The sequence below is a fragment of the Nerophis lumbriciformis genome, linkage group LG17 (assembly GCF_033978685.3).
Source record: "Nerophis lumbriciformis linkage group LG17, RoL_Nlum_v2.1, whole genome shotgun sequence".
Lineage (NCBI taxonomy): Eukaryota > Metazoa > Chordata > Actinopteri > Syngnathiformes > Syngnathidae > Nerophis > Nerophis lumbriciformis.
The window spans coordinates 26,158,974-26,171,989 of NC_084564.2; the positions used below are offsets into that span (position 1 = coordinate 26,158,974).

General features: G+C 38.5%; 1 protein-coding gene across 1 annotated transcript in view; it reads left to right on the forward strand.

Moving 5' to 3' along the window:
• The first annotated feature begins 3,552 nt into the window (after positions 1 to 3,552).
• ttc12 (tetratricopeptide repeat domain 12) overlaps positions 3,553 to 13,016 on the forward strand; it is a 106,568-nt gene continuing 97,104 nt past the window's right edge. Inside the window, exons 1-5 of the mRNA XM_061972979.1 lie at positions 3,553 to 3,803; positions 4,185 to 4,339; positions 6,627 to 6,648; positions 6,862 to 6,939; positions 7,040 to 7,161. Coding sequence (XP_061828963.1) covers positions 3,752 to 3,803; positions 4,185 to 4,339; positions 6,627 to 6,648; positions 6,862 to 6,939; positions 7,040 to 7,161 — 429 coding nt within the window. The 5' untranslated portion in view covers positions 3,553 to 3,751. The remainder of the gene's footprint in view (positions 3,804 to 4,184; positions 4,340 to 6,626; positions 6,649 to 6,861; positions 6,940 to 7,039; positions 7,162 to 13,016) is intronic.

Genomic DNA, 13,016 nt, shown 5'->3' on the forward strand with positions numbered 1-13,016 from the left:
ATGTCGTCGACCCTTTGTATCCCTGAGCTAAGCGTTGCCTTATGCTTTTCTTGTCAGCTATTCCGTTAGCTCCCCATGCTATAGGCACACTCTTCTTGTGTTTGTGTTTTCTCTGTGTGATTTATGAGGAATAAATCATTTTCCTCACCTGCATTTTGCCTCCGGAGTTCCTGCTGCATCTTGGAAGAACAATCTAAGCATCACCATGCGACCACGGCGTTACAGTATCCTTATTAAGATTAATAAAACCAAAAAGAAAGCTATATAGATCAACTTACAACAAAAATTAACTTTATTAAAGGGGAACATTATCACCAGACCTATGTAAGCGTCAATATATACCTTGATGTTGCAGAAAAAAGACTAAATGGGTGAATTTTGGCGAATTAAACGCCTTTCTAATATTCGCTCTCGGAGCGATGACGTCACAACGTGGCGTCACATCGGGAAGCAATCCGCCATTTTCTCAAACACCGAGTCAAATCAGCTCTGTTATTTTCCGTTTTTTCGACTGTTTTCCGTACCTTGGAGATATCATGCTTCGTCGGTGTGTTGTCGGAGGGTGTAACAACACGAACAGGGACGGATTCAAGTTGCACCAGTGGCCCAAAGATGCGAAAGTGGCAAGAAATTGGACGTTTGTTCCGCACACTTTACCGACGAAAGCTATGCTACGGCAGAGATGGCAAGAATGTGTGGATATCCTGCGACACTCAAAGCAGATGCATTTCCAACGATAAAGTCAAAGAAATCTTCCGCCAGACCCCCATTGAATCTGCCGGAGTGTGTGAGCAATTCAGGGACAAAGGACCTCGGTAGCACGGCAGGCAATGGCGGCAGTTTGTTCCCGCAGACGAGCGAGCTAAACCCCCTATCGACCCTAGCTTCCCTGGCCTGCTAACATCAACTCCAAAACTGGACAGATCAGCTTTCTGGAAAAGAGCGCGGATGAGGGTATGTCTGCAGAATATATTAATTGATGAAAATTGGGCTGTCTGCACTCTCAAAGTGCATGTTGTTGCCAAATGTATTTCATATGCTGTAAACCTAGTTCATAGTTGTTAGTTTCCTTTAATGCCAAACAAACACATACCAATCGTTGGTTAGAAGGCGATCGCCGAATTCGTCCTCGCTTTCTTCCGTGTCGCTGGCTGTCGTGTCGTTTTCGTTGGTTTTGCTTGCATACGGTTCAAACCGATATGGCTCAATAGCTTCAGTTTCTTCTTCAATTTCGTTTTCGCTACCTGCCTCCACACTACAACCATTCGTTTCAATACATGCGTAATCTGTTGAATCGCTTAAGCCGCAGAAATCCGAGTCTGAATCCGAGCTAATGTTGCTATAGCTTGCTGTTCTTTCCGCCATGTTTGTTTGTTTTGGCATCACAATGTGACGTCACAGGAAAATGGACGGGTGTTTATAGCGATGGTTAAAATCAGGCACTTTGAAGCTTTTTTTAGGGATATTGCGTGATGGGTAAAATTTTGAAAAAAACTTCGAAAAATATAATAAGCCACTGGGAACTGATTTTTAATGGTTTTAACCATTCTGAAATTGTGATAATGTTCCCCTTTAACATTGTATTTTAGTCTGTAGCCGAAAAGATTTAAAGTGCATACATTTGCCTGAAATTCAAGAAAAACAATCCTTAAACTATAAAAATTTTTTTACCAACTTGAACCATTTGACACTGAAAATTTTAATTAAATAAACTCCAATCATCAATCTATTTTCTACCGCTGATCCCTATAAATTCAAATTAATCAGCAACAATGTATAAAACACCTTAACCTACAAAGCAAAAAGGAATAAAACAATTTGTGCTGATTTTTTATTTATTTATTTTATTAAAAAGAGGATGTTTTGTAGCGCACCTATTTTTATAGCGGGGTTTAAAGCATGATACTATATGATGCTGCATGTTCCCCAGGGTCACAGGCCCCAGGGGAGGCCCGTCCCACTATTTGAGAAGAACTCGGTTGACACAACTCTTACAATTATGTCAATTGGATGAGGACATCAAACAAAGTAATAACATCGTTCAATTTAAAAATGAATACTAAGCAATTATCTTTCACAGGTACAACACAAAAAGTAAACATTCAATATCTCAATGTATTTAAACTACGTTTGGTGAACTGATGAGTGAGTTTAGTATTGTGAGTACATGTGAATGAAATTTAATATAATATCTATTCTGTTTATACACCTAATACTGTCAAGTATCAGTTGGTTATGATTGTATTAATGATTAAGAATCAGATTATCTGAGTGATGGCTCTGGATATGCATATGCTTTTTGCTTCTTCTTGCTCCTTTTCGGACACACGGCATATATATTTTTTCTTTTAATATTACTATTTTTAATTATTTTTTTTGCATATGAAGATATTGTATTGCAAATGTATGTTTTTATTGAATTGTGTTGTTGTGTTCAAAATAAATTGTTGAATTGAGTTGAACCATTATTGATTTTTACTGTTGTTTTTTTATTATTATTTTTTTTACTTAATATTGGTATTTAGATTATTGTTATCATTCGAATACGTAGCTTTTTTTGTTAGTTTATTCGAATGCCTTCCGCCCGAGTGCAGCTGGGATAGGCTGCAGCGACTCCGACAGGGACAAGCGGTAGAAAATGAATGAATAGATGGAAGAACTGTTGCAAGTTTATAAACTTTGCAAACAAGGTTTACAGAGAGGGTTTGGTGGTTTTGATATTGATGATTTTCAAATAACTACATTAATGGCATAGAAGAAAAAAATAAAATAAATAAGTAACCTTTAAAATACACTACAATGGATAACAAAATATGACACAGGACACCATACAATATATTTGTGACAAGTTTATATAAGATTGATAAAGGCATAAAATAAGGGGATGCTGTGTAGAGTACATGATAACCTTTAAATAGAACAGGAATACGTGAAAGAAGTCGGTCTTCTATCTAAACAATTACTTTGTTAATGGAGAAATACTTTGATTGTCTACACACACATGCTGGACTGAAATATTTTTGTTGTAACCAAAAACTAATTACATACTAAAATCCCAGTCATTTTGTACCATTTAAAAGGGAATATTTAAGTATGTCCTTAATGCTTACCAGTAGTTTAAAAAAAAGTAATGTACCTGAGTTGCTCTTAAAGTTTTGCAACACTGGAGGGCAGTGTTGATCCAAAGTTGAGAAAAATATAAAAGATTTGTGATTAATATTATTATTTTTTTGCTGTTAATGTGTTGGTACAGACACAAACAAGGCCACCTACCCTTGAGGGCCAAGTGTGACTGTTTCGGAGAGAGAAAATCCTAAATTTGCAACTCCGTCTCAATGTTAAAGTCACCATGACGTGTATTTGGATAGTTCCCAATTAAAAAGGCAACTAGTCCAAACAAATGTAAATACCAGGATCATTTATCTAGTATGACATAAAAAGTTTAGATCTTAAGCTAATATGGTCATTAATGTCCGGATTCATGTCGGATTGTGGAATTTACAATTATCTTTGAAGGCATCGCGTAGCCATGGTAACTCTCAGTGTGGACCTGACGTCACCGCAACGCTGCCTGCCAACACTTCACAATTCAATAGTCACTTTTAGACACTGTCGACATATAAGAAGATATTTTATAATTTTACCCATTTTATACATCTATAAGGTTTGCTTTCGAGGGAACCCCTCACGTTTAAATAACGCGAAAACATCTCTGGCCGTCTTGTTTAAGAAGAAAGTGCAACCAAACAACATGGACTCAATTGAAGACTTGGAAGTTTTTCTCAAGAATGTCGACGATATAAGTAAGTATTGATTAACCACGATTAGTAGTCAGTTAAAAGCTCTTTTGGCAGTCAAAAAGAATAACACATAGATTTAGACTAGATTTGCTTACACTTTAAGTTAGCCTACAGCTAGCTCCCTAATGTCTGACTGGGACTGTTAGTTAAAGATTGCTAATTTGTTAATTATAGAGTGTACACTAAAATAATGTCTGAAGAGTGACAATAACACTGAAATTCCCTATTTTCCCTCATGGGATTAATATGATTTATTTACTAACTGTATACTGTATTTGAATGTATAGAACAGTGTGTGGGACTGACAAGTGGGGAGTAGAAAAAAAACACATTGCACAGTAAAACAATGACTTTAAAACAGCTGGATTTTTCTTTTTATTTCAGGCAATCTTGTGAAGGATCTAAACTCATCTGATGTTAGAGTGCAGCAGAGAGCCATCGAGGAAGCGGATTGCCACATTGCAGCAGTGAATGGATCCTGCAGGACAAAAGTCAACAAGACCACAATTAACATTGACGCACGTCCGAAGGCACCACTGGTAAATACATGGCCAGACACAAACACACACTCAAAAGTTGAGTTTATTCCGCACAAAATGTATTTTTAAAATATTTTAGGGTTGCCAAGTTAACGCAATAATAACGCATTAACTATACGTTCCTATAACAGCGCTATTTCTTTTTACGCGCAATTAAAGCACATGCTTACTGACTCCTTTTTTGACCCTCGGCCCATTCTGTATTGTGGGGAAATGTACAGCCACAAGCTCGAAAATAGTGAGTAGAAATGCACAAGAAAGTACATTAAGGAAATTTCCGATCCAAAGCCATGGCAAGTCGTTTTCCCTGACAAGACAAGACCACTTTTTATCTTCGATCTCTGTGAGACGACATCAATGGATCGAATGCCTGCTGGGGCGCTTTGCCGATTTGCAAAGAGGAGAAGCGTCACGTTCGTGTTTACATTTCACTTGAGTGCATTAACAACATAAAATGCACATTCTTACTCTTACTGCTTTAGTGAAATGGAATAAAATCTCAGCAGAAAAGAAGACGGTAGACTTTTTAATTGGAGACTATTATCAAAACATGTCAAGACACCTCTTTTCGTACCAATCACATACTTTCGGCTTCACAATATTAGCGCTATGCCGTCACATCTGGTCTAACTACATAACAAAATAAAAAATCGCCTTACAGTCAGGCTTTGTCAAAAGATGTTGTGTAATGTAATCTGTGATATTTCTACATTAATAAATGTTTTTGGCAGATTGAAATAAAGTTTATATTAAGGTTAAAATTTGTCACGCAGGGATATGAATACCCTTAACTTGTACAACATGTACTGTACAGCAGTGTTTTTCAACTACTGTGCCGCGGCCCACTAGTGTGCCGTGAGATAGAGTCTGGTGTGCCGTGAGAGATTATCTAATTTCACCTATTTGGATTGTAGCTGAGATAGGCACCAGCGCCCCCTGCGACCCCGAAGGAAATAAGCGGTAGAAAATGGATGGATAGATGGGTTAAAAATATTTTTTTGCAAACCAGTAATTATAGTCTGCAAATGATGTGTTGTTGTTGAGTGTCGTGCTGTCTAGAGATCGGCAGAGTAACCGTGTAATACTCTTCCATATCAGTAGGTGGCAGCCGGTAGCTAATTGCTTTGTAGATGTCGGAAACAGCGGGAGGCAATGTTCAGGTAAAAAGGTGTCTAATGCTTAAACCAAAAATAAACCAAAGGTGAGTGCCCCTAAGAAAAGGCATTGAAGCTTAGGGATGACTATGCAGAACAAAACTAAAACTGAACTGGCTACTAAGTAAACAAAAACAGAATGCTGGACGACAGCAAAGACTTACTGTGGAGCAAAGACGGCGTCCACAATGTACATCCAAACATGACATGACAATCAACAATGTCCCCACAAAGAAGGATAAAAACAACTGAAATATTCTTGATTAGTAACACAAAGTAGATGCGGGAAATATCGCTCAAAGGAAGACATGAAACTGCTACAGGAAAATACCAAAAAAAGAGAAAAAGCCACCAAAATAGGAGCGCAAGACAAGAACTAAAACACTACACACAGGAAAACAGCAAAAAACTCCAAATAAGTCAGGGCGTGATGTGACAGGTGGTGACAGTACACCTACTTTGAGACAAGAGCTATTTCGATGCATGCTTGGTTATAGTTTAAATTCCCATCCAACAATTGCGACAACTACTTTTTATTGTCAACTGAGTTTCATTTTTTAATGATTTCTGCTGGTGGTGTGCCTCCGGATTTTTTTCCACGCAAAAAGTGTGCCCTGGCTCAAAAAAGGTTGAAAAACACTGCTGTACAGACTATCAGAAGCATTTATTCAGGTAGAAATATCACATGTTACAATACCAAACATCTTTGACAATCAGAGCACGATTGTAACAATCCACATTTTGTGTTATTAATGCGTGAAACTTGTATCTAAACATGGAAGTGTAGCTCCTCTTCTCTGAATGCCAGTGCTCCTACAGCAGAAATACAAATTTTGTATTTCTACAAAATACAAAATCTTGCAAAACACCAACACACTGCAAGTATTTTTTTTATGGTGCCCCTTTTTCCTGTTAAGCTGTTTAAAAAATCATGTTTAAAGAACATTTCAAGCAAACTAATTGTCCAGTCATGGTAATAAAAACCTGAACATTATCTTTGTAGGGTACATTTATTAATGACAGAAATTTTTATTCATCTGCAATCATTACTATCGTTTGACAGCCTTAATATAATGTATATGTATTGCCAAGGTCAGATGTCCTCTGGTAAAATTTGTTTTCATGTTTTGCAGAATTCACAGACAGAAAGTGCAGGTAAGGCCCAATATACAGTATGTCCCTTGTGTAGAAGTGAAACATATTTCTGCTGAATGTCTAATATTTACTAGTACATTGCATTCTCTCGTACATCCTTGTGAGCCGTGACGGATGTGAGCACTTACGATTTTATCGATTTTTTTTTAACTGTTTATGCCACTACATCACAGAGATAAATGCCAACATAATTGTTTTTCTCCTCGTGGCCAGAGAATTTCATGAAGCTTATTGAGAGAGATGTGCAAGACAGGAAGAAGAGGAGAATCGCTCAAGAGAAAAAGGCCACTGGTATGTTATTGTTCCTCTGTTGGAGGTGAACAGGTTGGCATAACTTCTGCTGGGCAGGCTGTATTTCCTGTTGAATGTTTTATGTTTTTTGTCCCCGCAGCGTTAAAGGACAAAGGGAATCATGCCTATGCCCAAGGAGCGTATGAGACTGCTGTGAATTATTACAGTGAAGGCTTGGCCGAGCTACGCGACATGCAGCAGTTGTATACCAACAGGGCGCAAGTAAATATATATTTTGAAATGTTTGACCTTAAGCCTACAAGATTGCAGGATGTCTCTCTTGCTACTATATGGAGTATCACCGAGCAAGCTAAATTGGAGCCCTAAGCAACATTTTTCTCGGACCCCTTTAAAAAATGTTTCCACATTTTTTTTAGTGTCGAAACGATTTTTATACGTTATTAAAACTCAAATTAGAGTTATATTTTTATGCATGTTATGTACAAAAACAACTTCATGGGGAAGCAAATTTTCCCGTATTTATGCTTTTTGTACAAAACTACACATTTTCTGCACATTCATGTTATCATGCTCCTACCTGTGTGCAATGTGTTGAAACAGCAGCACACATATATATTCGGTGACACCTTTTATGAATCGCAATCCAGACAGCAGTAACATTACTTAACTTAAATTAATATGCACACTGACACTTAATTCTGTGTGCGAGGCTGTGGAATGACTCAAACGCGGGAAAATGCACAATGAAATATATCTTTTCATGTTGGAGATATAGTATAGTAATATATTTCCTATATAGAAAAAAAATGTGAATTGAATGAATTTTAATCAGCCTCTTATGTCATCCAGCAGCAATAACCTTATACAACGAAATTGCTCAGTAAACTATTTGTCTAAAATGTATTTTATTTCTGGACACCCACACATAGGACGAAGGATTCTCTGTCCATCGTCTGTCTGTGAAGCGCCTGTACTGATCCTGCAGCCGTGTGTAAAACTGTTAGTTTGCGCATCCTTCTGACACGTGCTAAATAAAAAGCAAAACAGTGCTTGCAAAACTGTGATGAATGTTGATTAATTACATTGCGCGTGCTAAACAATGTGTAGAGGTTAGGAATGTCCGATAATGGCTTTTTGCCGATATCCGATATTCCGATATTGTCCAACTCTTTAATTACCGATACCGATATCAACCGATATATACAGTCGTGGAATTAACTACATTATTATGCCTAATTTGGACAACCAGGTATGGTGAAGATAAGGTACTTTTAAAAAAAATTAATAAAATAAAATAAGATGAATACATTAAAAACATTTTCTTGAATAAAAAAGAAAGTAAAACAATATAAAAACAGTTACATAGAAACTAGTAATTAATTAAAATGAGTAAAATTAACTGTTAAAGGTTAGTACTATTAGTGGACAATCATGTGTGCTTACGGACTGTATCCCTTGCAGACTGTATTGATATATATTGATATATAATGTAGGAACCAGAATATTAATAACAGAAAGAAACAACCCTTTTGTGTGAATGAGTGTGAATGGAGGTTTTTTGGGTTGGTGCACTAATTGTAAGTGTATCTTGTGTTTTTTATGTTGATTTAATTAAAAAAACCAAAAAAAAAACGATACCGATAATAAAAAAAAGGATACCGATAATTTCCGATATTACATTTTAACGCATTTATCGGCCGATAATAGCGGCAGGCCGCTATCATCGGACATCTCTAGTAGAGGTTGCCCTCTAGTGGGTTCTCCTGACCACCGCACACTGGCACGAGAGCCCGGTATTCAGGTTGGATCAAGTCTTTTATTTTTATACACCAGTATGGTTTGCTTTTCAGCAATATATAGTTAGGACTTTTTCAGTCCCGCGTGTCTCTGCTTTGCTCTCTAGGGTGTGTCTCGCTCTGTTCTCCAGCTTGTCTCTCTCTCGCTCCAACCTCCAACACCCGTGTCTCGGCCCAGCTGCTGCTAATAAGCATGGCAGGTGATTGGATGATCTGCCCCAGCTGGGTAATCCAATCACCTGCCAGCTGTGCTTCGAGGCCGGTCCTTCCACACCCCGTTATGTGGCAGGCCCGCAGACCACGCCGTCCTCCACACAATGATTTTTGCATCTTCTCCCAGTGTTGTGGCCGTTTTGATCATCAGCAATTATTTTGCATGTTAATGAAGACAGAGACACGAAATGGATTGCACGCCTTATTCTGCTCACTAAACAGACACAATTCACTTTACACATGTTTAGTAGATCCGATTTGCGTGTGCTATCAAGTTTGCACATGTTTTAATACACGTAAACATTAGTAAATCCGGCCCTTTTTTTTGTTTTTTTTTGTTTTTTTGTCCTGTCCGGCTTCTCAGGCAAATCATATAGTTGATGTAGATGCCCATATCGGCTGTTCAGATTTACTTTACAAAAGTAAAGTGTAGGATACGTCTCTTGCTGCCTTATTTGTATTTGACTTTATTAAATGTATTTATGTTATCATTTGGTGCAGCCGGGCCAGAGCAGGAGGGGGTAGAAAGAGAAAAAAAGAAAGAGAGAGAGGGACATTGTGGGGACAAGATGGTGATAAGACAGAGAGACAAAAACAACAACAGCAAACACAACAATAACAACAACAACAATAGAGCAACATCAGGCCCTTACTGTAACGATTCACTTAACACAGACGTCAATCAACACAGACGTCAAATGTCATCAATGCTCACATTTATTCAGTCACGTGCAGCACTAACATTTGGTAATCAGGATGAGGTGATAGAAAGAAGATAGGTAAAAATATGATACATCTATTTGTGGTAGCATTGGACAAAGTTATGTTTAAGTTTCACTTTTGCGTCACATAGCGCATAATTGTGGTGCGTTCAAGGAACCTTGATTAAAGCTAAAAAAAAAGACAGATGATGCTTAACCCCCAGTAGATGCACAAAAAATTATAATTATATGTCAGGACTTAGACTATGGCGTGGTTTGTTTTCCCATGGTGCAAAAGAATTGGACGGGACATGGCGAGAAGTTAAATACATGATTTAATAATATATTATAAAAATTATAAACAAAAGGTGCGCACAAGGCGGGGAACAAACTTGGCTAATAAAACAAAACTAGCACAAAGGCAGAACTATGGAACAAAAGGAACAAACAAAAGGCGCTCACAGCAGAGGTACAAAACAGTGGCTTGAATAAACAAAAAACTTACGTGGCAAGAAAAGAGCAGCATGAACTATGACCTGGACAGAGTAAGCGGCGTGTCAAGAGTGCAGAGCATGAATGTGATGTCGCCAGGCCGACCAACAGAAAATGACAGGCTTAAATAGTCATGTGGTGATTGAAAACAGGTGCGTGAGTTCAAATTAATCAGGTGCGTGAGTCGTGAGGACAGGTGAACTGATCGGTATTCATGGAAACAAAACAGGGAGTGAAAAAACAGAAACTGACAGAGTGCAAAAACCAAACAGAACATAGCCAAACTAAACATGATCACCAAGACATGACATTATAATATTGTGGTATTATTATAAATATTATTATCCACTAATGATAATCCTACATGAAACATCAAATCTGTACTTTATACTATGAACTTGACAGCTTTATAATCACATTTAAGTGCAGAATGACAGGTTTTATTATGATTGAAACTCACATTATGGCTACTTTATTACATTTGTCGGCACTACATATGGAAAAAATATAAACCAAATAATTTAGGGGCGTAAAGTATGAAAATATTTTAAGGAGCATTTGTCCCCCTAAAAAGGCCTAATGACGCCACTTGTTCAAATGCTTGATGCACGTAAATATTGTGAGCTTTCTGATCACGGCGTGCGCCATCTGCTGTGCTTCCGCTTTATCACGATAGATACTGGGCCGGGGATGCAATGATCGATCGATGGGAGTGAGTGCATGCAAGATGGAACTGGTTTACAATCACATCATCTAGATGAATTAATCACATCTTTAAAAAGTCAAAAACCTTTTTACGACTCTAATAGTAATAAGACATAATATTAAAGACTAAAGCAAGGACACAAGCAAAATCTTGTTCAGGGCCACACAAAACCTAGGGCCGTGCAAGTTGGAAAACCTCACTCTCTGACACCTTTAGAGTTTGTGCTGGACATTGAGTTGACAGCCCGGGGTTTTAGCTCGATGCAGAACAGCGCTCTCGCACTCCTATTCGGCAGACACAGGTTAGGGCCTCAGGCAGGATGCAGGGACTATATCAGGCGGGTTACATCTGCTTTTGCCATTTTGTATTAAATGTCAAATATATTATTATTTCCAAAGGAGAAATAGAGATACTGTGTATATTCACACATTAAACAAGTACCGTAGAAAGTTTTAATTGGACCGATTTAGTTAGTGCATGTCTACCCAATGTTGTCATTGTCAGGGCCTTATGCTTTTTGTTGCCCTAAACAGGATTGTGGCCCCATTTTGGTCTTAAATATTACTTGTGTAACATGCCAGGGTTCTAGTGAGTATTGTCGTCCCTCACCACATCGTACTTCAAAGTTTGCAGCTTGTTAACGTGACTATGGGTGTGTTATTTCATGTTTAGATGGGGTTTTTTATGATAAAGGAGTCATATTATGTTTTATGCTACATTTAAAACATGCCCTTGTGGTTTACACCAGTAGTTCTTTACTTATTTGACCTTGGGGCCCAACTTATCCACTACAGATGGACCTAGGGCCCAATCTATTAACACTGAATTAATAAATCTTACTCTTGATTTTAATCGTATTCAATAATTATATGTAACCTACTTATTGTTTACAATTTTGTCAAATGATATGAAGCAATGTGTTAATTACAAAGATTATTTGTTTAACACATAAACCTCAGGCTTAGGTCAGGCTGATTAGAAAAATTATTACTATCTACCCGTATTTTCCGCACTATAAGGCGCACCTAAAAACCACAATTTTTCTCAAAAGCTGACAGTGCGCCTTATAACCCGGTGCGCTTTATTACGATTCATTTTCATAAAGTTTCGGTCTCGCAACTTCGGTAAACAGCCGCCATCTTTTTTCCCGGTAGAACAGGAAGCGCTTCTTCTTCTACGCAAGCAACCGCCAAGGAAAGCACCCGCCCCCATAGAACAGGAAGCGCTTCACCCGCCCCCGGAAGAAGAAGAAAAAACGCGCGGATATCACCGTACGTTTCATTTCCTGTTTACATCTGTAAAGACCACAAAATGGCTCCTACTAAGCGATCCGGTTCATAAAAAGACGCAATCTCTCCATCCGCACACGGATTACTACCGTATTTCACAGCTGATATTCCTGTGAACCGCACTGTGGAACGGGAGCACGTACGGTGAATATTCGCACCACAGGGAATGAGAAGTCATCCTTCACTGTGGTTCTAGCTTGCCATGCTAACTTCCACCCATGATGATATTCAAAAGGAAGACCTTGCCAAAAGAGACCTTTCCAGCCGGCGTCATCATAAAAGCTAACTCGAAGGGATGGATGGATGAAGAAAAGATGAGCGAGTGGTTAAGGGAAGTTTACGCGAAGAGGCCGGGTGGCTTTTTTCACACAGCTCCGAAGGCGAACACACCTTCACTAAGACGGGCAGATAGCGCCGGTCGACATACGCCAACATCTGCCAGTGGATCGTAAATGCCTGGGCAGATAGTTTCGGTCACAACTGTGGTCCGAGCTTTCCGGAAGGCAGGATTCACAGAACTGCTGCACAACAACAGCGACACTGAATCCGATGACTTCGACGAGGCGGAGCCGGCCATTTTTGGATCCCACGCTTGCGCAACTTTTCAATTCGGACACCGAAGACGAAGAATTCGAAGGATTTACGAATGAAGAATAACTTCAGAAGGTGAGCGCTATGTTTATTTTGTGTGTTGTGACATTAACGTTCGAGCAACATTATGTTGCTATTTATTGCTCTACACCATTTTGAATTTTACTATGTTTGTGATTGCACATTTGCGTACATTTTGGGACAGAGTTGTTAGAACGCTGGTTTTCAATATATTATTAAAATTTGACTGAACTATCTGACTGTTTTTTTGACATTCACTTTAGCGCAGCGTTTTTTTGACATTCACTTTAGCGCAGCGTAGGCGCGG